General features: G+C 40.8%; 1 protein-coding gene and 1 long non-coding RNA gene across 3 annotated transcripts in view; one reads left to right on the forward strand and one right to left on the reverse strand.

Annotated features, from left to right (window-relative positions):
* EIF4E3 (eukaryotic translation initiation factor 4E family member 3) overlaps positions 1-26,865 on the forward strand; it is a 31,797-nt gene extending 4,932 nt beyond the window's left edge. Inside the window, exons 1-7 of one of the 2 annotated variants that reach the window (XM_023935118.2) lie at positions 9,411-9,745; positions 18,134-18,206; positions 20,128-20,222; positions 22,219-22,279; positions 23,541-23,607; positions 24,652-24,807; positions 25,329-26,865. In XM_023935118.2, the coding sequence (XP_023790886.2) occupies positions 9,687-9,745; positions 18,134-18,206; positions 20,128-20,222; positions 22,219-22,279; positions 23,541-23,607; positions 24,652-24,807; positions 25,329-25,360 (543 nt within the window). In that variant the 5' untranslated portion in view covers positions 9,411-9,686 and the 3' untranslated portion in view covers positions 25,361-26,865. Of the gene's footprint in view, positions 1-9,410; positions 9,746-18,133; positions 18,207-20,127; positions 20,223-22,218; positions 22,280-23,540; positions 23,608-24,651; positions 24,808-25,328 lie in introns of those variants that run through there. The other variant, XM_086846820.1, reaches the window with a different exon arrangement.
* On the reverse strand, positions 11,090-17,689 carry LOC111934958 (uncharacterized). The gene is made up of 2 exons (XR_002867528.2): positions 17,498-17,689; positions 11,090-16,590 (listed from the first exon to the last, which is right to left on the reverse strand). It is a non-coding gene; the product is annotated as an uncharacterized LOC111934958 (long non-coding RNA).
* Positions 26,866-27,135: the final 270 nt, after the last annotated feature.

A 27,135-nucleotide genomic window follows, 5' to 3' on the forward strand; every position in this document is an offset into this window, starting at 1 on the left:
GGACCTGGTCTTTAAAGGCTTTGCTCAATGGAGAGGGAAGAAAAGCTGAGGGGAAGAATAGCTCCTTCCTGCTCACTTCTATCACTGTCTCTGCTAAACTTAACCTGCTGAATTGTTGGTGACACACTGTTCTTCAGAAGCAGCTCCTTTGTGGAAGACCTCCCCTGTGACATGGGGAATAGCTGCTATGAGACAGGAAATATCCCTGACATGATGGCTTTCTACAGGAGCTCGTAGCTGCTATCCAGTCCCATGGACATGTCGAGATAGTTATGAAGAACCATTCCTTTAAAATCTCCCCAGGCACAGATTTTCCTCTTCTTCTCTTCCTGTATCCATAGTTGTGTCCCATGGGATGCAGGCCAGCTGCTTGGGCTGCATTCCCTCCCCTCTGTCCCAGAGGCAGTGAGTGATGGAGTGCAGGGCAAGAGAGAAGCAGATGCAGTGTGAGGCTGTGTCAGGGCACGTGGCTTCCTCTGCTGCCAGATGCCTGTTCTGGCTCTTGGTGGGTACCAGGGAGGCGGGTGCAGCCTTGTGGCAGGGCTGAGTTTTAGCTACACACGTTCCTACCTGCAAAGCCAGACCTTAAGGGGCATTTCACAAGATCAGGCTTTCTCCAGGTTATACATAAGTGGGATTGCTTCAGGCTATTGAACCAGCCTGCTACAGACTAGCCAAGCCCAGAAGTTTTATCTGTGCTGTAGCAAACTCAAGCCACTGCTGTTCTGCTTGTGCATCTAATGTCTCAGCTGCCTGCTGAAGAGCTAATGAGCTTTTGGGGATACATGGGTGCTATAAACTCCTTAGGCCAGTCATAAGCAGCTTATTGCCTTTAGGAGCACTGCCAGCCCTTGGCTCTGCTGCTGTGGTGCTTCTCAGGCCCAAGTTCTTCGTTAGCAGGAAGGGCTGTAAAGTCTTGAAATAAAGGTATTCCTGATTACAGGTGTATGTGTGCATGCTGCAGCCATCTCCACAGGGTGAGGTAAAACCAGGCAGTGGGACAAGCAACAGCAGTCCACACTGTTGTCACATCTCCCTGTGTGTGACTTCAACCTTCACAAAGCACATTCCACCACCCTCATCACAGCGAAATGGCCTTTGGCACCCAACAGGAAATTCACTGTGGACAGTGTGGGCAGCTTCAGAACAAAAGGTGGCTCTGTTGGTCGTGAGCCAAATTATTTCTGTTGCTATCCTCTCTTTGCTTTTGGATAGACTTACTGTGAATGTCTGTCTAGAAAATTCACTGGGTAAAAAAAAATTGGAGGTAATGCATAAATGAAAGTTCACTTGCAAAGCCACTGTGAAGGCAATTTTTTATTTTCTTCATATGAATTCAGCCCTTGCTGTTCTCCACTCATTATCTGCAGTGTCTACTATCAAAAGCAATCCCATTGCAACTGGCCAACAGGCTGAGGTTGCTACTCCTACTAAATGCTCGAGAGAGCCTTCAAATCTGCTTGGTTAGTCAAAGCATTTCCATCTTCATTGTGTATTTTAATTTTTTCCTCCCCTTTTACCCAGGTATAAAGTAGCCAAACAGCTCTCCTTCAAGGCATAACTAGGAGCAGCATTTGGTATGCAATTCTCAAATTTTTATTCAGTTGCTCTCATTGGAAGAGTTTTGGAATTAATCTAGTCATCAGGAAGAGTTATTGGAGGTGCTGGAAGTACCTTCTGATACCATCTTTTAATTTGAGTAGATAAAATCTGAAATCTGATTTCTTTGCTGCTCCATTGTCCTTATATGTTACCTTTCCTGTTGGTTTACACTGTGCACAGCTTAGATGAAGCCAGAACTACTCCCTTATTTTGGCACTCTGTGCAGATGGATATCCTCTCCTTGCCTATGGCCCCTTCCCCCCACAGCTGGTGCAAACAAAAGGATGAGCAAAGTAAATCCTTTGGTGTGACTAAAACTGTGAGACTGAACTGTACCAGCGAGTCCATGAACACTGTTTGAATGCTAAATTCATAGTTAAACGTGTGTTGTGTGTTGAGATGACGCCCTTGCTGGGTGTTGGGGGGGATGATGATCCAGCAGTGCTCCCCTGACACCCTGAGGTCAGCTCAAGGCTCTCCACCACCGCTGCTGGAGCAGCACAGACAGTTCAGTGCCATGCCTGGAATTCAAATCCAGCCATCACCAGATTCATGCTCATGGGCTCAAAGTCACTAACTGACCCTTCTGTATTTAAATCACTTCTTCAACAAAGGCGTTCTCTTGTCATTTAATTTGGAACTGTAGGAATAGCACATTAAAAGGTTTTGCAGTTTTAAGGTGTTGGTGGGTCTCAACCAACTTTGTGGGCTAAGTAAAGTATGAGAAATATTTTTCACCAGGCTATCCTATCATCTGAGCTTTTAAGGCAGAATGATGAAAAGGAAACTATTCTTTTAATAGTGCTTTCTCTCTGGTAAAAGGTCTTGCTAACTTGTTGAAGCAGAGCTTGGAATAACAGATGAAAACTGTCAGAAAAGCTGTGATGTACTTTGGAGCTGAGTGAAAATTGTGACCAAAATCTGAGTCTGCCCAAACCCTGAGTTATATGCCAAAATGCCCCAGGATTTCTTGAATCATCATGCAAGTTGATAAGGGTAAGAGCTTATTTTTTGGGGGTTGGGTTTATTCTTAGGCGTTCCTTTTGTGCAAAGAGTTTTTCTCTGAAAGGACTGGGTCATTTCATTTTTTATTTATTTGGCCTTTTGCCTTTGCATTTTATCTGACAAAGTTCACTTCAGTGATGCAGCACCGATGAGGAAAAACCTCCCAGAGCTTTGTTAAACCTGAAGTCTTCATACCTGAGAGAAGCAGGGCCTGGGCTTTTAGGAAGATCCAGCAGCATTCCACATTTTTTGAGATCTTGAAAAAGTTTTTTAGGGTTAAACAAAAATCAAGATTAGGGGATAAAAAGGATGCTGGTTATAAGCATAGCACAAAAGCCTTGGAGAAAGCCTCTGGATGCCACTGGCATGCCAATTGATTTACCTTTGCAATAAGGACATGATGACTGGGAGGATCACGGAGAGCTGTGTGAATTCTCTCTGTGCAATGTGTGAGCTCAGCCTGGGAAACAAACCTCATCTGCCAAGTTCTGTAGGGCCATTTCCAGCTTTTCTCCTCGAAGGAGAGGCTCTGCTACCAATGAATAAAGTGGGAATTTTGACACTGATTTCAAAGGAAGCTAAATTGAGCTCCATGAAAAGGGAGCACTAGCACGCAATGCTGCTCTTCGTTTTTTCTTATTAATGTGACTAATTAAATGTTTGTATTTTTTAAGCACTAACAGTTTTTTTGATGGTCGTTTAGAGACTTTGAGAAAGTCAATAATTTTGATGAAATAGGACTGTAGACTCCAGAACAAAGTCCACATGGAATCCGTGATGTTGCTAGGATACAGCTATTAGTATTTTCAGTGGCTGGGTTATTTTTTGGTGTGGGTTTTTTGGGTTTTTTAATAGAGTTGGCCTAACCTCTCTTACAAACAATAGAAGAACACATGACTGCCTGATCCCATTTACATGATGCTCTTTCAGTTTACCTTGATGAAGCCGAACTTGACCCTTTAATTTCAGCCACTTTTATGAGTGAAGAAGAAACACAAAGAGCAATTTTGACCCAAATCTTGTTCGTTTTTTTTAATGGATGTGCAGGATTTTCTCCCTATGGGTGTTCCATTGCTGAAGTCAGTCTCCCTCTAGTGGTTTATTTCCAGAGGGGGGCTTTGCTTTGCTGGCTTGGACAGGTACCAAATGTGCTGGTGTGATGCAGAAAGTGGAGTGACCCCTATGAGCTGAACCATAGAGCAGCAAGCTCGTATAAAAATACTATGTCCTGTAATTTTTATCTGTTAGGATGTACTTATTTTTTACAATATCCATAGTAGTGGGGGGTTTCCATCCCAGACTCACTCTGCAGTCCAGGCTAACATGGTTTGTGCAGTTTGTAGGATGTGATTCTTGCACATTGTTTCCTTCAGCTGTACACTGGGAAGCCTGTAAAAAAAAGATCAGTATTTAAGCTCATGTTCCACATCAAAGCCAGTGCCAGATGTGGTGCCAATAACATTATGACACAGAATAGCATTGAGGATGGTGCTATTTTGGGATCCTCATGTTTGGGGAAGCAATATCTAAGTGAAACACTGCAGATATTTTACTGGAAAATCAGGAAAAGCAAGATGTTTGGAGTTTGTTTCCAACATATAACTTGGAGATTTGTCAGGTTTCTTGCATTTATGCTCCTAACTTCACTTTTGCTGGGCATCTCTTTAGCACCTCAGAGAGCCCCAGTGCTTTTCAAGTGTGGGCAACAGGGAAGGATGACATCAGAAGCCCAGTATCCAAAGCTAAGTAAGAAAATCCAGTCTCTTAATACGTGCTGTATGGATTGGATTCTGGGTTAAGCCACTTCAGCTCCCCCAAAATGGCTAGGTAAAGAAATAAAAATCTCATCTAAAGCATGATGAAGTCAATCTATGCCCTTATTTAACTGTAAAGGGTTTTGGATGAGACTCAGACTTCCTTCACAAGTGGTGGTAACCAGAGAGAGCTGTGATTCTGGAATGCATCAAGGATCCTGGAAAGACTGATGTCTTTCCAACTTGTACACTAACTTGAGGTAGGTACTGCCTTCTTCATGCTCATATCTGGCAGAATTCCATCCTGTGATTTGCTTTCAGTGTACCAAAAGAGCTATTGGACCCTTTTTTTTTTTCCCTTATTAACTGTAATTAGAAAGCATGGAGAAATCTAGGATTTCCAGCCCCAGAAGTTAGCAAGCTCCTGTTCCATTTCCACAGGAGGTCATGAGGTGCTGTCTCCTTCCCATGAAGCATTTTACAGAATGTTCAGTTATGTAACAACTTTAAGAGTAAAAGTTTTGCTTTTGTTTGCCTTTTACTAAATGCTCAGCTTCTATTGGGCAATCAGGAATCTTGGTTCCTTGGAATATATTAAACCACCTTCCTTTGGATGCTGCTCCATAAAGTCTGCACAGTGGTTTCCATGAGAGCGATTTTGGAGCCAATTTTGTATTTCATTTATGTTTTCACTCTTCAGGATAAAGTTTCTACACACTGTCCTGGCCAAAGCTGACTTGATTTTAGTTTATAACTTGAGCAAGAACTATTCCATTTATTTTTTGTTGTATTAAAAAACCAAACATTTACTCCTACGATGTGGACAAAGTTCCTGTACTTTTTTAACAGCTTCACAGCTAAAAAAGCAGAGGTACAAATTTAGTATGCACATATCCTTTCTGAGATTTGTTCTGCCATCAGTCACCAAGAGTAATAGGAATAGTTAATAGAATTCCTGTGTTTACAAGGACACTTAGGAGATGGCCACCACCTCATGAATTTGCTTTACTTTTATGTAATTTTATATATTTTTTGTTATTTTATAGATTTTCAAAATGCATCTGCAGGAAATTTTGCTAAGGGAGGAAAGGATCTGATTGAACTGCACTTCTTTTTGGACTAGTAAATGGCTATGCCAGTTGGAGAGGCTGAGGAAAGGTTCCTCTGCTTGTTTGACTTGGGCAGGTTCATGGATTTGAAGGAAGACTTCTCTGGGAGCTTGCAGGCACCAGCTGCTTGAGGAGCCTCTCCTGTGGAGCGGGTACTGTGTGGAAAACCTGTCCCAGGCAGGACTGGACACAAGCCTGTCAGAAAACCAGGGGCAGTGAGCCAGGTTGTTTTTAAGAAAACAAAGTTATGCAATATCATTTAGTTCTGACATGTTCCCAATATGCAGCAAATGAAGAACTCACTAAATACAGTATATCTCTGGCCATATCATTTGAATAAAACTTGTTTCCATGACAACCTCTGCTTAACAGCTTGGCTGATATGAAATCATTCCTAGATGAGGGAGCTTTTGCCAAAAGCATTGGGATTCAACACTTTAATATTGTGTTTTAGGGTTTAAAAAACATTTATTTAAGCCTCTGGAAGCAAATATCAACTAAAATCCCTTCATCCTCACCTCTGCTTCGGCTCTCAGTTGATCAGTTTATCTTCCTGGGAACCTCTCAGAAGCAGCTCCTGTGTTACTTAATATGCTTCTGAAGTCCCAGGCAGTGTTTCAAGAGCAAGTGATCGTGACACCAGCATTTGGTAGAGAAATTACATTTCATGGCTGTTGGCTCAGGCTGTGAGGCAGCAGCAGCAGCAGCAGCTGGGCACAGCAGCCGAGGCTTGTGCTCCTGCCATCCCTCAAGTCCAGGAAGGTTTATGTTCCAGCCAACTCTGCCTCAGAGTGAAAAAGAGGATCTTCAGCTGGAGAAAGGTCTAGCTAAGGTTTCACACCATTCATTTTTTTGTCAGCAGCACTGAACAAACCCAGGTTATCTCTCAGATGTTTTTTAAGGTGCGGTACCTGTCACCTCAGACAGCTGTGGAACACTTCCAGGATGGAAATGCACTGTGACTGCTCATATGGTGCTTGTTCCCTTCCTCCCTTCCAGGTGCTACACTATTAGAATACAGCTAAAATAAGCCTAATGCTTGCCTAATATTTCTTATGTATGCAAGCATTGCAGTTGCCACAGTGATGGTGCACAACTGTCAGCAGGGGAAAGGAAGGTCCTGATGGTTTTAAGAGGCATTCTGCCCCCTCAAAACACCATTGTATTGTAGCAGGGGGATTTCCTGCACCAGCTGAGAGCAGGGACTACAGCAAAACCTACTGGAACAGTGAAATAATGTTTCAAGCACATGTAATGTACCTATTGCTGTCAAGATTTTGGAATCAGCAAGGATTATAAGGGTAGGGATTTAAATCTGTAATAAAACCATGGAAAGAGGTATGAAGTATTTATTGTTTCTTCTGGCTATAATGTGCCTTCTTCAGCTCTAATTTGCCCCAGCGTGGGGCATCTTGGGCCTTTGTGTGGTAAAAAGGTTCAGGTGCCTGAAACTGGGTAGACAAGCAGTGCTAGGAGCACAAATACGGGGCAGAGCAGTATTGCCTATTCTGGTTCGTTGGGGTTTTCTTCTCCCCAGTTGTTACCTGGGAAAATTTCAGCTCTTAGTCAATGGAAATGAGCTGAGTTAACCTACCAGCTGACTCCTGCTCTGTGCCCCACAGCCCTGCTTTGTGAGGCCTTAGCAAAAAATTAACAGCTTACCTGGAGAGTCCTGCAAGGGAAAGGAAGATGTGGCTGGGAGGAGGTGTCAGGAATGGAGCCACAAGCCACAAGTGGGTGGCAAACCCTTCTGGGGTGGTGAGCTTCAAGCAACTCATCTCTGCACCACCTTGTAGCACAGGGTTGCACCAGAACACAGTTTGCTTCTGGTAAAGCTGCTTGACAAGGTACAAGAGCACAGGAGGCATCACCAGGGTTTCCTTAAAAAGAAACCTTCCAAATAGGTAGCAAACACCGATAAAATACATTTTTAATTCAAGTCCTATAAATACCTCTCTGAAAGCGGTAATAACTTCCTGGGATTTTTAATCTCTGAAATGATTTCACTCAAGGTGTGCTGGCAGCATGAGGTAGCTGAGCAGAATCAGGATGCTGTGCTCGTGATAATTTTTCCTTGTGAGATTCATCTCAGGAGACTCTTTTTTTCCCTCCGTGTCACGACTTCTTGGAAGTCTCTGTAGGCAAAGGATGCGTTAATTTGATGCATCCTGTGATTGCCCTTCCTCCACAACTAAATTAATTTACTGTTAGTTGAGATTCCCACAACGTTCCTTGTGCCACTGCAAAGCCTGGTATTTACTGATGTAAATAAGGAATAAACGGAGGCTTTACATATCTCATTTGGAATAATGATACAGGCTGTGCCTCCTGGCTCTCACTCCGTGTCTCGGAGGTGTGAGGGTTTTATTTCTATAGTGTTCCTTGCAGCCCAGGTTGTTTATAACAGAATGATTTGTTTTCAGCATGAGCTGTAATGTTTTAACTGATGAGCAGCTCCCTCTTAATGGAATCTGGAGGTTTTCACTGAAGCGTGTGGTTCCATCAGAGGCAGGTGCTGGATTCAAAGTTAGTTTTTGTAATACAGTCTGCTGGAGTTGGCCTTATTTCCAGAGTGATGCTGCTGCATATCCAAAATTTAATACTCTGTTGGCAACCTCAGCAGAGGACACCAAAAATATGCTAGGCGTGGAGAGTGTCATTGGCAGTCACAGAGGCAAGATGTGGCCCTTTTGGGTCATAAGAAATTAGCACTCTCCTCCTCTCCTCCTGTCTTCTCCAGCTCTTCAGAGGAAATTTGTGCCTAGATACAGCCATTTATTGTAGGGTTTTTTCCAGGATTAACATTTTTGGTGGGCTCATCATTAAAATAGAGAGAAAATGCTCAGAGTGGGCATACCAATGAATTTTTAGATTCCAAGCTCTCCCAAATGGTCATTATCTTGCCTTCTATTTAAAGAGGAATAAATTAAATTGCAAGAGATGGTGCAACTTGTTTTGCAGATCTTATTTAATTTGGACTAGCAGTTTGCATTTTCCATCTGCACAACATAATCATTAACTTTTTGTGTTTCTTCATTGTCACTGTGCAGAGTGCTTTTCATGGGTGAACTCTGCCCTTTCTTACTGTTAGATTTTTATTTCTTTAAAGGAGTGTGTCTCTATTGATTTTTCTTTTAGGATGAAGTATATATAAAATTATTCATCCTAGTAAATGTGCTTGCAAAAAAATCTATGTGATTCATGGTCTTTGATCCTGTTATCACTTATGTGGGTGTTTAACTTTACTACTGTGCACAGTCCCAATAGGGAGAATCTTAATTTAAAAAGTACTATTCTAAAAATAATGTGAGGGGTTTTGCACATGTCCATATTGTATTGTGAGGAACATCTCCCTGTAAAACCAGGCATGTAAATTAAATGAGCTGTAGAGAAGATGGGAAAACAGAGAAATTATTATCCCCTAAGTGTGGAAAGGTTTGATGTTGAATTGTCTCCATCCATGGTCAGTCTGTGCAGTAGCCATCTCTTCATTGTGTGAATGTAGAAAATGTTTTTTCTTAAAGCTTGGGTTTTTGGAAAGATTTAGTGTTTTGGTCAGCATTGCCAAGGCAAACCGAGCACAAGGGTTATTTTGCTCAGTAAGGCAGCCCAGAGACGCGCCGGGTCAGCGGTGTGACCTGTGTATGTGCAGCCAAGGGGCTGCCAGCAGCGTGTGTGAACGTGGGTTTGTGTCCTAAAAGTTGGAGTTCTAGAGAGATTTAGTGTTTTGCTCAGCACTGCCAAGCCAAACTGAGCACGAAGGTTATTTTGCTCGAAAAGGCGGCCCCAGAGAGTTGTCAGGTCTGTGCTGTGGCCTGTGTATGTGCAGAGAAGGGACTGCCAGCAGCGCCACGCTGCAGGGTGGTGGCACTGGGGGCCCCGTGTGCCCCAACGCCTCGTGGCTTGTTGTAAAGGTCTCGGGAAGAAGATCAGCGATTCCCTTCAGCTGTGCCCTGCAGGAGAGGCAGTAAGGGGATGGAGCGAGAGGCTGTGCCCCTTTGGGGAGCCACCCGCGCTCTCCAAAGGTCCCTTGGCCACGTCCATCTCTGTCATCACCCTGCCCTATTCCCGTCTGTCCTTCCCGTCGCATCTCGTCCCCGTCTCTCTGTCCCTCCCCTGTCTGTCGTCCAAGCCCGAGTCCCGCTCACCCCCTCCCTCCCTTGTCCCCTCCCCGCCCGTCCCGCCCCTCGCCCCTCGCCCCCCGCCCGCCGCGGAGATGGCGCTCAGCCCCCCCGAGCTGCCGCTGCACTCGCCATGGACCTTCTGGCTGGACAAGTGAGTGGGGCCGGGGGCTGCGGGAGATGGGAAAACCCCCCGAATCCGTCTAGGAAGGGATGCGCATCTCTGGGATTATCGGTTCGCTCGTCCGAAGATTGGATCCGGGAAGTTAATGCTGGGCTGCCTGTGGGAAACGCGCTGGTGCGAGGGACTGGCCCGGTGCCTGTGCCCATCCAGGGGGTCGCCAGCGGCTCCGAGTAGTGAAACCGGCTTGGAAACGCTTTCGGGTCTGTAGTTCAGGGGACACACGTTGGTCCAGGCACCGTCGGTTCAGGTTTGAGCTCTAAATTTAGAGATGAATCTCGCCAGCCGCGGGGATAGAAGGGTAAAGGTTGTGCTTTGCTGCTGTGGTTTGCGCAGCCCTGCTGCCCCAGATGGACCCGCTGACATGCCGAATCTTACTACGCTTTAATATCAGGCTTTTAATATCCCGCAGGTGATCAGTTTTTAAAATCCGAAGTGATACATTTTGAAGGATTAGCTAAAATTTATTAATTACCTGCAGGTTCTTATTATACTTCATTTCACCCCTGTGGTGCACACAGCGAGGCATAGGGAAGAAGTGCCCAAGTCAAAACTGAAAGTTTCTTACCAGCATTTGATGTTATTTTCCTAGCATGCATTTTCTAACATCCTGTTATTTAATCTACAGCTTCCTTTTCTCAATTTTTTGGTGTATTTCTCCTCTCTCCCCACCCCAGAAGGCAAGTTTATCAGTTTTTCTGCCACTGCACATACTGCCCCATGGTATTAGTAAAATTCTCCTCTTTAGTTATTCTTCTGGTAACTTTCCAACTCATGATAGAGAAATAACAAGGAACTGTTGAAAACTCAGGTGCAGCAAATCGAATCTAGTTAATAAAGCTGTCAATTATTTCTGATTACTTCTTTTGCAGTCGTGACGCAGTTATGGTCAGGTTCGGGATCCAAGTTGTATTTTTGCTTCTTTGTTTTTAAAAAGCATCATTTGAACTGGTGTTTAATCAAGTCACCCACCAGGTCTGTTTGTTTGTTTACACAAGCCATGTAGAGATAAACATGTCTGTTTTTTATAATAAGTGTTGGCAGTTAAAATCTATTTTGAGTTCCTGAGTCCTTGCATTTTTTTTTTCTTAAGTCTTACTTCCACAATGCTTCAGTCTCTTAAAATTCTGTTATTCTATAGATTTTTTTTTTGACTTTTCAGACCACATGTAAATTTATTTAATTAGTGCTGTTTCTTAACTTATATATCCAAGAGTGTCTATACAAGGAAAAAAACCAAAACTGGGACTATAAATACACAAAACTGTGTTTTGTTTACTAGTAACAAGGATAGAATAATGACAGGAAACAAGAATGAACGCAAACAAGACATGTTCTATGCACTCAAAAGTCATTTAAGACATTAAAAAGCACACAAGAAATGGAACCGTGATCTTAATTTAATTTACTGCTGTGTGTGGAAGTTGACATCTCTCTGCAGAGCCCCACAGAAATGGCTGGGATGTTTATTGGTACATCCACAGAGATTTGATGGTGGCTTAGGCTTGTATCTGTTGGACTTCCTGTAGAAGATAACTGTGGGCACTTTTTGAACCGACTTCAGTAGCACCTAATGTGGAGCAGTGCTGTTTCCTCAGGAGATTGTATTGATTTTTGACTGTAAAATGCTGCTGCATTTTACCCTGTACTTGCAGAGAAAAGCAGGAAGAAGTGATGCTTAAGGATAAATAGATGTTGAGATGGATACGCAGTTATCTCTTTCTATTAAATTACTGTGAGAGAGATCCATGACATACAATTTTAAGATCTCTAAAACATATCTTTTCATTAAGTCACGCTGTTAAAATAAATATCCATCAGCTAAGTGGTACTTTCTGCTGCAACTAGTGATGTGCTACCCTTGGGGTTCATGGCCTTGCTTTTATCATAGCAGCACTATCCATCTCCTGCTTCAGAAGTAAATGTCTTTGTTTTATCTACATCAGCACTTGTTTCAGTGAATGCCTTGGCACAGGCTGAACATCTGGAGGCTGGCATCCTGTGGCCAGGTCCTGGTTCATTGCCATCATCCCACACGTGTCAGAGGGCATCTGCATTTCCCGTCAGTGCTAAGCTTTTCTTGGTATCCGTGTCTGAAATAGCAGCCATCTGATGGTGCTCTCTGCTATCTTACCCTGTGAATGCCTTAGGAAAATGAGCACGATGAAAGCTGTGGGAGAATATTATTCACCAGTTTGACAAAAAAGACCATATCTATGATCTTGAAATTCTTGCAAGTCAGCAGTTCCAAAGAAGGTGCAGAGAAGCTGGCAGGTGTTTTCCTCTTAAGTCAAATGAGATTTCCTTTTTAACTGTTAAAATGTTCCAAGGTCAAGTGCTAAAAGTTTGGAAGACAGAAGTTTAGATCTGTTTATTTTGTCCATTCTACAGATTTCCAAGTTCATACCCACATGTCTCATTGGTAGGATTTTTGCCTGCAGTGATGTTAGGGAGCAGAGGGAATTTCAGCAAGGCTTGCAGGAGCTTTTGGTGCCACCTTGGGAAGCTGATTCATGCTGGTGGCTCTTTATACTTGTGCTTATCTCAGGAAGACTCTGGTTCTGTTTGAAGTGGCTTCTGCTCTGAAAGCAAAAGTTGCCTTCTTAGGTTTTGCTACATTGTGTAGTCTTTCAGTTATTTTTTACAACAAAGTGTCAATATGCATCACTGAATATAACAAATGAAATATAAGCATTACCAATCTGGTCACTATGTTGAGTAGCACATTCAACACCGGAATTGCACAAAAGGAAAAGTCAAGTGACACGACCATCAAAGACTGGGCTGTCCTGGATAACAAACCACCTTATGCCCTTAAAACCATCCCTTAATGGGATTTGGGGCTGTGGATCTGGGTGTGATATTTCTGTAAATACAAAGCTGTGAAGATGATTATACTTTTTCATGTACATGTGGAAATGATGCAAATATCCTGCTTAATAAACTTTGCAAATCCCAATTGTCACTTAGCCTGGGTACCACACAGTGTGCTTTAACCCCAGACAAAACTGAAGCACCACACAGATACTCGCTTGCTCCCTCACCAGCAGGACTGGGGAGAGAACTGGAAGGGTAAAAGCTGGAAAAGTCGTGGGCTGAGATAATGACAGTTTAATAGGGAAAGCAAAAGCTGCACACGCAGGCAAAGCAAAACAAGGAATTAATTCACTGCTTCCCATGGGCAGGCAGGTGTTCAGCCACCTCCAGGAGAGCAGGGCTCCATCCCACGTGCCTTGGGAAGACAAACACCATCACTCAAAACATCCCTCCTTCCTCCTCCTTCTTGCACTTTATATACTGAACACAATGTCAGATGGAATATCCCTTGGGTCAGCTGGGGTCAGCTGTCCTGGCTGTGTCTCCTCCCAGTTTCCCATCACTTTGCAGGATCATGTCCTGCTTGCCCTGTTTTCTGCCCTGACTTCGAACAATGCCCTTTAGATAATCTTAATTCTCTTGCAAGAATAGTTTAACTCTTCAGTATCTTTGTGAGGGGAAGTATGTGTTTATAAATTGTCAAATGTTGTTTGTCTTCTTCTGGAAAGACAAAATATTCTTACAGAAGTTACTATCCTTATATGCTGATTTTTCTGTCTGTATGTTGTAGATGAGTTCTCTATAGAGCTGAGTAGATACATTTTGATAACTGAACCATTTTAATAATGTGTTAATCTTCCTAGCTGAACACATCAGATATTTGAAACTAAACTTAATAATTTTCCTTCTTCCCTATAGCAAAATTTATTTATCTAGGATCATCTATTTCATCTATTACAGCTTATGAGTAGGTGGCTTACAATGAAAAATGATGGTTAATATTATAAGAATGTTCAATCCAGTAAGTGCATTTTGACAGGCTTTGATGGCTTGAAATCAGTCTTTGTATTCAGAATGGATTACCAGATTTATTTAGTTGCCACAGCATGTTTTTGACTTTATGCTTTTTAAGTAAATATTTTGCTTATTTATACCAAAAGCAGTTGTGGCTAAGCACTTACAGGGGTATTTTCAAAATTGCTTGGCAGCTTTTAAAGCTCCCGCTAAAGCTGTGATGAGAGTCCCACTGGGAAACAAAGGCCAGTGTGAGCACATATGAAACAACTTCTATACTTAATTCTTTGCAGAAAAACAGAAAAGCTACAGTTCAGCATCAGAAATTAACATAAGCACAACCACCTGGAGGTTTATTCATGGATAAAACAATGGAATTTATCTTTGTATCCTTTGTTCTTTATTCATGCTGGAATAATGAAGGAGTAGCAAAGAAAGCTAGCATTAAGATTCGTTTTGTGGAGATTATTCCTGGTTCCACATTCCCGTGTGATTCACCACGAGATGCTGTACAGTGGGTCTGGCCTGATTAGGCAACTCAATTAGTCCTGATACTGCACTAAATCTTCTCCTATAAAGGTTCTGAAGATGAAGTGGCGTCACAGGGCATGAAACAGGCAGACCAGGAGAACCATTGAAATATTTTATATGCAGACCCTCCATGGGAAACCCAGATGCACAATTGTAGGTGAAGCACAACTATTTCCACCCCCAGAGGATCTGTCATTGCCAGGCTGGTGCCATGATCCAGCTCCTTCCTGTTCCTGTGCTCATGGGGATTGGCAGGGCCTGTTGAGTTCTTGGAAATGAATTGTTCACCATGGCAATAACTCACAGATCAGTAGGGCATATTGGATTAATTGTACTGTTGATGGCAGTAAAACTATCTGAATGGGAAGAATCCTACAGTGGAATCTGGAGGGTCAATATTTGCAGGGTCTTATTTTGTTGTACCACATGTACTGAGGGTTTTAGTGAGGTACACAGCCATCTCCCTATTCTTATCTTATAATTCTGGAGAGTTAGAGAAATAGGAATTTCTACAGATTCTTTCACTTGAAAATCATCTGTCATTTCTGCTAACTTAATTTAAACTTAACTTAAAATGTGTACTCAACTAAAAAGAAAATAAATCCCAATTTCATGGGTTTCAGGGCACAAAACTCCTGAGTGGTTTGCTGAGTTTCTGGGTGAAACAAACACTACAGTTCAGATTTGTCAGCAGTCTGGAATTTTGCAGGAAATTCAAGGTTTTTTTCTTCTATCTGTCAGATTAAAAATACTGTCCCTGCCTTATACTCATTAAACCAAATTTGTGCAGGTGTAAATTCTGGAGCAAATGATCCTGAACTTTTAAATTGATGCATCATCATTTTCTCAATTACATTTTTTTAGTAGGATTTTGGTTTTTTTTGGTTGTTTGTTTTCCAGATAAAAACGTTTGTGTGTTCATGCTCATATCCATAAATGACTGACGCTTTCCAAAGCTGAATGAAAGGCTAAAATAATACTGTAATCTGGAGAGCCTGGAACACTTACCAGGCAGGTTACCAGGAATAAATGGTCACTCACCATAACTTTTAAAAGAGGTAATTTGCTGGTTGGTTGCTGCTTTCTGTCAGCTGATCACAGTTTCTCTGGAAAATGTTGCTTACAACTACCAAAATGAATCATTTTATAACCTTGGAGTAGTATATTCTACCTGTCTTAGCTGCTATTTTAAATGACATTAAATTTGCTAAATGGCTACCATGATGATCTAGGTAACCTTTGAAGGCTATGGCTAGAGAATACATTTTAATCTTTTATTTGAATAGACCTTACTATTGAAGCAACTCAGTGGCAGTATCAGCACCAGGATATCAAGTGATGGCAGTATCTGTTGTATGACACATGTAATTCCAGAGGCTTTGGTGACTGCTAAGTCACCAGTGGTAGAAATAGTCCAGAAGAGAAGGAATTTCTTGGGAAGTGGGGTGAGACAAAAAGAGGCAACATTTATCTTGGGTTTTGCCTCTTTATGTTCCATTCTACATGGAACAAAGTGTTAGTAGAGAGATGCTAGTATGGTTAGCAAGAAAACAAGGGGGAGTTGGTTGCGAATCCAATAGTTAAATCACTTTGTAAGTTTTAAAGTCTGTTTGAACTTATTACCTTTTTGTTGTGCTTTCAAAAGCAATCTGTTTCTCTAAAATACTGTGAATTTCCCTTTTTGCTCTTTAATGCTGAGTGTAAAGTGTACATAAAAAATGCCCAAACACACACACACAAAAACTCCACACCTCCAAACCTTACTACGATAATTCCTTTTATCATGTTGATGACAGATTTTTTTTGTTACTGGTTTTAAGTCATCAGTTTTTTCATGGGATTTCTCATAGTTCATGAGCCACTGGACTACAAGCTGTGCCATGGTGATTTCTTGTTCATTTTTTTTGTCTCCTGCCAGTTCCACCATTGTAATGTGCTGGTAATTAACAGGCAAATAGTAAAGCAGATGTTACTTTGCCTCTTTTATACTGAAAAAGTTGGGAGGTATTTTTCTGCTGGTATTGTATGTATTTTTAAAGCAGCTTATTTTAACAGGAGCCTTTAAAAACCTTAGAGCTATTATTAGACTTTTGAAGATGTGATGCTGTTTCAGTGGTTTTGCATATTAAATTTCTTCCTTTACATGAATATCTAGGGTTTGCCCAGAGCTTCAATTATATCTGTAACAGCTGAGAGTAACTTCAGTGTTTCCCTGGACGTATTTCACGCTGATCAGATGTATCAGGGAGGGATGCTGAGATCTGCTTTGCTTTTATCCCTTCTTCAGCTGGTACCCAAGCAACAGCTGCGTTTTCTTCTGTTTCCTTAAACCTGCTCTCTTGCTTCTGTTTCCAGATTTAGTAATTTTACACATTTTTGTTTCCTCTTCTGAGACACAATGGGAGGTTGCTTTTGTCTTTGATCTTCATTTTTCTTTAGAAATCCTACTTCAGCTTCTGAAGGGAAAGAAAAATGTTTCTAGTTCTAAGAAATTGAATGTGCCTTAGCAATTTTGACCTCATTCCCCCAAAACTGTGCCTGTGGGATTGTGTGCTGGGAATTTTAAGGTGGGTGTTACGATGCACTGTTAGTGCAGTGACAGGAACACAGGGATGTCTGGGGGTGTGAATGCACCGTCCCATGTCTCATGCACTGAAGAGTAGTGAAAAAGATTATAAATAGGACCATTTAGGTTGGAAAAGACCTTTCAGATTATGGGATGCAGCTGGTGCTGTGTGTGACTAAAGAATCACAGACTATCCTGAGTTGGAAGGGACCCATGAGGATGAAGTTCAACTCCTGGCCCTGCACAGGACCATCCCCAAGGGTCATGCCCTGTGCTTGAGAACATTGTCCACGTGCTCCTTGGCATCCATGGGACCGTGCCCATTCCCTGGGGAGCCTTTCAGTACTCTCTGGGGGAACATTTTCCTGATATCCCTAAACCTCCCCTGGCACAGCTCCAGCCATTCCCTTGGGTCCTGTCAGTGTCACCACAGAGATCAGTGCTCTCCACTTCCCCTCATGAAGAACCCGTAAACTGCAATGAGGTTTCCCCTCAGTCTCCTCCAGGCTGAACAGACCGAGTGTCCTCAACCACTCCTCTTATGGCTTCCCCTGAAGGCCCTCGAGGGAGAGAAGCAGCTCCGGGTGGAGTTGGAGCTGCTCAGTATGAGGGTGAGCTACAGAAGCTGAACCACACCTGGTGTACCAGGGTGCCTGGCAGTGACACCAGCCCAACGCTGTCTTGGCTTTACAGGGCGTGCTGGTGGTACATGTGCCTTGAGGGCATCGGTGTCGGCAGTACAAGATCTGCCCGGAACCACGGAGGTTCCCTGGCTGCGTCGGGTGCCGTAGCCTGACCTGCGGCACTTGTGCTTCTCCTCAGCCCGTGTGGGTGTCCCGTCCTTCAGGGGTGGCGAGGAGCTCGTGGCGGGTGTGGCGGTGCTGGTGAGGCCGGCGCGGGGCTGAGGGGAGGCGAGGCCGCGCCCGCGCTCGCGCCCCGCCGGCTGTGCGCCTGCGCCACCTAGCGGCCCGCGCTGAGGGCCCGGCAGCACAGGCTGTGCGGATGAGCTTCCTTTCCAAAGTGTGAAGCACCCGGAGCGCCTTAAAACGCTAAAAAAGGGAGTTGGGGTGTGTTAAATGCAATTGAAAATAGTTCCGGGGTAGGATCATGCGGTCCTCTTCTGGTAGCCCGTCACCAGTGAACAGCAGAGCTTTGACGGTGTGTGGTAGCTCTGAGAGCAGCACTGTGCTGCTCGGCTAAAACTCCTGATACGTCTGTTTAGTTTTGCAAATTACCTGGCAAATATTAATTTATTCACAAGTATAAAAGAACTTTAACTCCTATCTTTAAATGATTCATGATAATTTGGAATTGGACTTCCCCTTTGACCTGCGAACATTTTAAGTTCACACTCGTGCAATTCACATTCCATCTCCCTTCTGTGCCTCCTTGATAAAATAAGTATTTTAATTAATCAGTGCTTTGTCTTCAAGGTCACTTCCTGGTACAACAGCGGCTGAATGTGCATTAAATTTGAAGAAGATTTATACAGTACAAACAGTGCAGGTAAGGCATGTGGCTCTGCTACAGGAGCTGCCACATGTTATTAATGTAACTTCACACCTCAAGTTTCGTTTTTCCTCCTTGGATGAGTCACACCTGTAGCTTTGCTTACTTGAGGTGTGAAACGTGAGTGTTACTGGTGTTGTGTGTTTGTATTTCTGAGTCAGTGTTTGAATTTCATTTGGCTTTCCGGATGGGAAAAGGAGGAGGCATATTGGATTGGGCATGCTGATTTCTTAAACCTTCTTGAGTTTCCAGTAGTACACTGAATTATATTTAGTGTATTTTAAATACCTTTCCAGCCTTTTCTTCTTTTTCTAATACAGAAACTAACTGTGCAAAGACTAAAAATTGCAGCGTGTGGCGCTTTTTTTTTTCTTTTTTTGGTGGGGTTTCTCTCCTTAAATGTCTATCTAAAAAAAGATTCTAGCAAACTGAATTAGACTCTTAAACCATGTGATACTTGCAGCAGTGAGAAATTCTGCATGTCTGTGTCATCTGCCATTGCCTAGTAGTGGGTATCTCTTGCAAGTAAAATTGTATCTGTTTTAATACTACAGTTAGCATGAAGTGTGTAGGAAATTGGTATTTGTCTCACCTTAGTGCTAAGCTAGTTCACTATATCCCTGAAATTTTAGGGTAATGCCAGACTCTTCTCTTTGAGGAGTACACCTGCAGCAATCTATTGAAGTTTTAAATAAGGTTTTCTCATGAAGTTCTGCACAACTTCGTACATTGCATGAGATTTCCAAACACAAAACCTTCCAAACTGTATGTCCTAGTTTAGGACAAAAAGAGCTCTCAAATGTTTCCACAGCCATGTATCTCTGCTCCTTCTTCTGCAAGTAGCTTTAGGGTTCTGGCATGCAACAATTTAAGAATAAGATCATAGTTGAAATGGGTGTTTCATACCAAGTTTTTATATTTTTAGTAGTCTTTAATTTCTTCTTGTGGCTGGGTAAAGGTAATGGCTGTTAGGCAGCATTGCCAAGGCCCACAAAATTTTATCACATAATGTTACAATCCTTGTTTCTAAAGTTGTGCTAGTGATTAACTATTATGTATTACTTAATGTATTAGATAATACTTAAATATTATGTCTAGATAATACTTAATGAGTTGCACTAATGATTAATATTGCATCACCACACGTTGATGCAACTTAAGTCTTTCAAAATCCTTTCTATTCCCAACTGTTGGATAAAGAGAGAATAGTTTGGGATCTTTTCAATCATTTGTCCCTGTTGCTCACTACTGCTTTTGGATGCATTTTTATCCATCCCAAACCTGCCTGACAGCTTCTGCTTTTACCAGCAGAAACATTAGGAAATAATCCAGTGGTTCCTGTTAAACTGAATCTTTGAATTTTTGCCCCATTCCTGTATTAACATACATATAAAAGAACCATATCAGGTTCTTTGCATTTGGTTGAAACCTTTAACTCAGACAAACTAGTTGGGTTGCTGGCTAGACATTTAGTTCACCAGAATTATTATTTGTGGTGTTTTTGTAGCTCAGGATAATCATAATGACGCTTAGGCTAGTCTTAAGTGAATCAAGGTGGATGTTTGATATAAATATATCTTTTTAATAGGCTAAGGAATTTTTATGTACTGGTTTGTTCTTACGTACTCAAAGTAACTCTGGTTTTGATGATTTTTTTTCCCTCTCTATTCAAAACTATAATCTGTGTTTGGACTTCTTCCCTTTTTTCCACCTTCAGGTATGCAGGACTGTCATCTAAAAATAATAAAAGTAGAAATGGTTCTGTAAGAAGTTCTTTTCAGAACATTTTACTATAACATAGAAGGTGCCTGGTCTCCAGGAGAAGGATGTTTAATTGGTTCAGAGAAAATTAGAAAGGAAATAAATCTGCATGAAACACCCTCTTGTGTTAATGCAACTAATATTTTTCCTTTTCAAGGATTTCTGGAGTGTCTACAACAACATTCCTCCCGTGACAAACTTGCCTCTGAGATGTAGCTACCATTTAATGCGGGGAGAAAGGCGCCCGCTTTGGTACGTGTGTTGTCAGACATTTCTGGGAATGGGCAGTGGAATAACTTGAAGGGTGAAAGATGTGGGATAGGAGGGTCTTGTTTCTGTTGGCTGCAAACACCTGAACTCAAGAGACCAATGAAAGAAATACTCCAAGGTTCTTATTCAGTTTGAAAGTGGCTTGTACCAAAGAGTCTTTATTAAAAACACAGACTGTAATTTCATTGTCCTCTGGATGTAAATGTACAAAACCAGATTATGAAATAGAAGCTAAGAAATTAGAATATGACTCTGAATTTCAGTTTAGGAATACACAGAATAAGTTACTTCTATTTGAATTTTTTTAGCTTGCACATTATTTTCTTTTCACTGAAGCTGGTGAAATAATGATGCAAACAACTGATGGTCTTTCACTCCTTTTCATCTGTGCAAAAGTATAGATATGCTTCATGTACCTTGGATCAAAAGTAATTTAAGACATTATGAGGTGATTCATTGCAGTAAATTCCTACTTGATTGTAGGATAGCAATGGAACAAAGTATAAATAATTGATGTTTTCCTTTCAGAAATCAAACTGCATCCCTTCTTCCTGTTGCAGTTCTGTTGCATTTCAGAGAACCTCAGCACTTTCTGAAGAGTTTTGATCTCTTTGGCATCATTTGGGTTGATTGGGATTGCATTAGGGCTCTTTAACTTATAGTCGTCTAACTTTGTGGTGACTTACTACAGGAGATTTCTGTCCTAGTCTACTGGAAATGTAAATTTTCTAAAATGAAATGCATCTGAAGGTCTATGTTACTTATATGAAAATACTGTGACTGGTCAGGATAGCTAAAGTGGGCATGAAAAAACATTGATATCTGTATAAATCAACAGGGCCATCATCTGCAGGCCTTCATAACTTTGTAAGGATGAATGAGAGCATTTGGGGGTTTGATTTTTTTGGGTTTGTTTTTCCTATTTTTAGTTTTCATTTGTTAACCGACTACTAGAGGTCTAAAATGCAAAGATAATTTCTGAAAATTAAACACTTTTTAAAGCCTATCAAAGTAATTTCACATTTTAAGAAAGGGATTGCAAGAGATTGATCTCGTTATCAGTAATTTGCTAACTTTTCAATAATTACTGCCAAGAAGCTTTTCTCAGATTGCCATTACAGTATAGTGGCCAATTCCAGCATTCTGTGTATTTTTTTTTTTTCTTTTAGAAAGAAAGAGAAATCCTGAAGTAAGAATTGAGGATGCAGATTCTTAAAGATGTCCTCCCAAAGTTTTCCCCCTTTTCCCCAGAATCTGTCAGGATTGGTGGGAGACCATTCATCCTGAGGAATCTCTATCAGTGTCACACTAGGTTTAGATATTCCAAAGACTAATTTTTAGGTTATTCCTTTAATTTGGCCTTTATAGAGTTTTAGCAGGAAACGAGAAGCCCTAATTTAAAGTGTTAGAAAAAGAATTGTGACAGAATAAATTTGAGAAACTCACAGGTTAGTGCATTGTGCCTTTGTCATTTCGAGGCAGTTTAATGGTTACAGTTGCTCTGACCCAGGGCAGCTTCAGTCTTTTTTTAATAAGGGCAATTAATTTCTAGCTGTCACAAAACTGAAATGAAGTGTGCTCATGTTCTTTTATTAAATTGAATAAACGGAAGAGTAAAAAGCTGCTGCTGTGAAAATATGCCAGAGGTTTTCCAAAATTAAAGGTTACCATAGTAAAATGTAAAATTGTTTTGTGGCTTGTTCCCATACAGTGTGCAGCCACTTCAAAGATGGTCTGTAGTCAGGGAAAATACAAATATTTTCCAACACACAAAACTTGAAAAGGCTTAGGTGTTGAGTGATACACTTCATATGAACAATGAAAGAATTATCTCTGATGTCAGAAGTCAGAGTCATGCTCCCTGGAGTTAGTAATTGCATTTCAGATGGGATTTTTCTGGGAAAATGAAACCACAAACATAGGGTTATCTAGATGTGAATTTGAATGTTTGTTTTCACTGATCTATCTCCCATAACAGGGAAGAAGAAAGCAATGCCAAAGGAGGTATATGGAAAATGAAGGTCCCCAAAGAAAGTACGGTATGTTACGTTGACTCTTTACTCAGACCTTTTTTAGTAAGGGAGTTTCTTTAAACTCTGCTTGATAAAGCTGTTGTAAAGGTTTTTACTTCTTACATCACCCAACACAACAACCAAACACTACTTTAACTTCCATAACCTTTTAAAGACAATGAGCAGAAGTTTATTTTGCAGTAATTCCATATCTCTTGTTTTAGATAACATTTGGCAATGTATTATATAACAAAAGAAAGTTTCTATTATAAAACAAAAGAAAGCTACAGTGTTTCAATTTGGAAACATGGTAATTGATAGTCACCTTTGTTCTCCAGACTGTTTCCTTATAGGCATACAAAGAAAAATAGACCTTTTCCTGATAATCTATGCTAAATTATGTATTTTTTTCATTTAAAAGTATGAAAGATGAAATCCATTCAGGCATATCCTTGACCTCTAATGAAATAACTGTGTTTCTCTTTGCCTCTAATCAAATGCATGTGAGTAACTTCTGTGAACTGCCACAGAAAGGAGATTTGACCTCTTCACACATGGTGTTTATGTGTGTAAGTGTGCTCTGGATCAGGCCTTTAAACAGAAAAAGTGAAGTGTCAGAAAAATGTGACAGCCTTGCAGAAGGTATTAAATGCTGAAAGATGGTACTCAAAATTTCAGCCGAAAGTTAATTGATTTTTGCCTGTGGGCTTTTTCCTTGTATATGAGTTGCAGCTTTCCTCCCCTGCAGTCCCAAGTGGTCACAAGAGACTGAAATTGAAATTGTCTTTTTCCTCCTATAATCCAAGGTGTGAAGATTGTCAGAAGTGACAAGTGGTTTGGAGAGCCTGAATTACTGGGCAGTGAATTTAGGGACCCCAGAGGCCTTGTTTTTCAGAGGCTGAATGACAGCCCCTTTTTGACATTAAAGTACTTTTGATGTCTCAAACTACTCACCACATGGCCTCAGTCACTTCTGAAAGGTTTGCTTGAAGGTGAACTTCAGTCAGCTTTCAGTGCTTGGTAAATAGCATAAATAACACCTTTATACCTGTTTCTCATTTTTCTTGGCTTCATTCTTCACCACACGTGGGCACAGTATCTCCTTGGCTATGATGAACCATCTTGTACAGACACAACAATTAATTATGTAAGGCAGCATGCACTTACAAGAAATACTCCTTTTTACCTAGACAACCTCAGAAGAGAAGATGCTCAGAACTGACCTAGCAAACTTAACTTTTCATTTAAGAAATAATAATGTGAATGTAATGTTTTTCTGCCTTCTTAGGCTGCAGTTTGGAAAGAGCTTCTGCTAGCAACTATTGGAGAGCAATTTACAGATTGTTGTGCAGCAGGTAATGATTGAGACATTTCTCCATCATTTCTTTTCACCATATTTGATTCTCTCCTTAGCATGAATATCTGATAAAAGTGGCTATTACACTGACAGTGAATATTCTGTTAGGAATTGTCTTTCACTGGCTATCATTCCACAAAACAAAGCATGGCATTTCTCAAGTTTACAGAGCAGTTCAGAGATAACCCTTCAAATGGTCTCTTACCCACTTTATACACTGATAGGATTGTCTTGGGGTCACTTTAAGCAAATATATGATATTCTGCTGTCCACAGAGGTGGTTCTTGCCTTTGGCAATGTGCTTCTGATACCACCTTTGTGTTTTGTTAGTGACCCTTTCCCTGGGATGCACAGAACAGCTGTGCTATGGAGCTCACAGCTGGATCAGCCACTGCTCCCAGCTGTGGCATGGCATTTGAGCTCTCCACAAAGCTGCATCCTAACAACTTTACACCAAAAAGGGCTTCTTCAGTGTAGCACTGAGTTACCAGCACTGGCAGCAGCAGCCTGACTGAGGCTTTTTAAATTTCATTAATTTTGTTTTCTTTTTTTTTCTGTTGCTGCCTTGACAAAATGTAAAGGAAAAAGAGGGCAAAGTCTGGAAAAGCTGGTGTCTGATCTCCACCAGGTACTGTTCCTGGAGTTTTAGTTGTTTTACCCTCATCCTCCTATTTCTGCTTGTAGACATCACTGTAAGTAAATTGTCTTTGGGAGTTCATATTGCTGACCTTAGTGGAGGGAGTCTTGTGATTCCCTTCTAATCAAGTCTAAGAGTGCTAATAGCAAAGATGAATAATCCTCTGCACCTCATAAAAAACACCATGAGGTAATGTTTCCAATAACTTCTAAAAACAGAGTTTCTTTCTGGTAACTACTTTGTCTGGTTTGAACATTGGTATTTTCCTCACTGAGGATTGCTCTTTTCTTTCACATCTTTATTTTTTTCCCAGCTTTTGGGCAGTGTTTCATAATACATAAGTAGCAAATTAGACATGTCTCACTTTTAAAGTATTCCTTAATGGTTCTCCCCCTTTCTGTGCAGATGATGAAGTAGTAGGGATAAGTGTCAGTGTTCGTGACCATGAAGATGTTGTTCAAGTCTGGAACATGAATTCCTCTTCAGCAAGTGAAGCAAAAGTTGTAGAAAAGATTCATAAACTTCTCCCACACACATCTTTTAAAGCGGTCTTTTATAAATGTAAGTATTTTGTACTGTTCATTTCTACCTCCATTAGAAAAAGAAGAAGCTGGTAGGGTATTTCTATGGGAATATCCTACCTGATTCATCATTAATCACTTAGGAATGTAGCATCTGTCATTGCATTAAAATTATGTCCCTTCAATATAGAAGTTAGCTATCATTCAAAAGATATGTTTAATTTTATTGTACAATCTGTTTTGTTTCATGTTTAATGTGCCTCATTCACAAAACAAATTAAATATCTTAATAACTCTTGAGGCTACATACTGTCCAATTTAAGTATTAATTTAGAGGAACCAGTTGCAATCAGGATTTCAAGGGATCTCATATTTTAGGTTCCCTGTAAATGTATTATCAAACAGTGTATTCTGAAAGATCCCTTGTTGGCACATTGTGTTCTCCCCTCCCTTGACTGATTTATACAGTTTTATCTTCTTTTTTTTTTTTTTAATCTTTTCAACTCCTTGACAGAGTTTACATGTTCTTCTATTTTTTTTTTTCCCTTCTCTCTTCCCTAGCCCACAGAGAGCATCATGCTTTTGAAGGCTGACGTGGAAAGCATTGAGTGCATTATATGCCAAGATCATTTGTTGTTATTTGGTGTCTTGTGCTGGTCTGGACGAGGAGGAGGATGGTGGAAGCCCTGTAGAAGTGCTACATGGGGTTAACCCTTTTGAGTTTCTGACATTTCAAACTGGCCTATTGCTACTGATAATGAAAAAACCCAAACAGTTGCCTTGACCACTAAATACGTGATTCATTGCTTCATGTTGAGTTGGTGTATTCAGTTCTTAGTTGTTTCTTTAAAAAGATATTTTGGCCACATGTTTGTTCAATCTGACTATATTTGTTTCCATTTCTTTAAGATAGTTGGTTTTTTCTTCTGTGCTGTACTTAGTGAAAAGCAAACATACAGAGATGCTATGCTGCTTTTCCAAGATGTGCTGTACAAAGAGGAATTCTGGCTTGGGGAAATGTGTTTTCAATTTTCACTATGAAACATTCCTACTATGTTAAAATTTACTCACTGGTTTTGTCCCAAGAGAGAAAGAAATTGCACTGCATTTATTCTTATGTACAGTGTAATCTGGTTTTACAGTGACAACAGCACATACTGTAAATGTAAATAGAAAAGGGTGCCTTAAATGAGCAATTAAAAAGAATACATTTATATTGGGACTAACCCTGTGTAGGGTGATGTTAATGTCTTTTAATTGTATTGATTTTAGAAGAGCCCTTGTTCAGGTTAGAATCAGAAATTTCTCGGTGGGAAACCCTGCAAACTCAATACCTCTTATTTAAGGGTGACAGGGTATTTATGGTTTTATATTATATACTCTCTTATGGTGCCTTTCTGTACATAAAAAAGTGTCATGAATAATTTCTAATGAATTGTAGAAACTGGATCCGTCTCTCCCACTTCAAGTATGTCAGTGTCTGTGCCTGCACCCACTGGTTCAGTGTCAGAATTGCTGCTGACTTCAGTGCAAAGAGATCCCGTTGTAGTTTCAAGCCCTCTTCTACTTCTTCAACTTCCTAAGTATCCTTTTTAAAATAAACAAAAAATACAGAAAAGAAATTTGTGTCACAGCTTGAATAGGAATATAAACAGTGTTAACCTTTAAATGTTTGTCTATATTAACTATTTGAGGTGTTTTAACTACCAAAGATTGATGTGGTTCCTTTTACAAGGTAGAGATGAACATACCCTCTGCTGAACACTCCTTCATCCTTTAGAGGTTTTTGAAGAGCTGGCAGCTCTTTAAGTTGCACTGATTTCTACATCTTTAATATATTAAGAGGCAGCCATAAAAATCAAATAAATTTTAAAATAAGTAACACACTATTGAGATTACTTTTTTACAACTTTATCTTGTACTTTCAACTTTAACTTGTATTTATGGATTAAAGCTGTGTACTTAATGAGCATTATTAATTAAACACATTTTCTAAAATACAAGTGTCCTGCTTCTGTAATTGCTTTCTGAGATGTAATGTTACTGGTCCTGCTTTTTCAAACCTGTGTATTTTACATTAAAACTTACTCTCTTAAAAGCTGTCTGTTTTGTTCTTAGATTATTTTTTTTTTCAGTGCAAAAGGGTGAAGTACCAGTGGATAACTTGCAGGGATGTACCTGGACAGCCTCCAGGCCTGTGTGATGGAGGGCAAAAGTGACTTCAGAGAAGTGAAGGTTAGAACACAGTGAGGAGAAATGTTTTCCACTACTTGATGAGCAAGATTTCTCACTTGAAATATTTCCCTGTCTTTGGAGGAAATGTAAGTGGAATACTAATGGAGAATTAATCATGCACCTCTCCCTCTGC

Source organism: Cyanistes caeruleus, chromosome 11 (assembly GCF_971803275.1).
Source record: "Cyanistes caeruleus chromosome 11, bCyaCae1.hap1.1, whole genome shotgun sequence".
Classification (NCBI taxonomy): Eukaryota; Metazoa; Chordata; class Aves; order Passeriformes; family Paridae; genus Cyanistes; species Cyanistes caeruleus.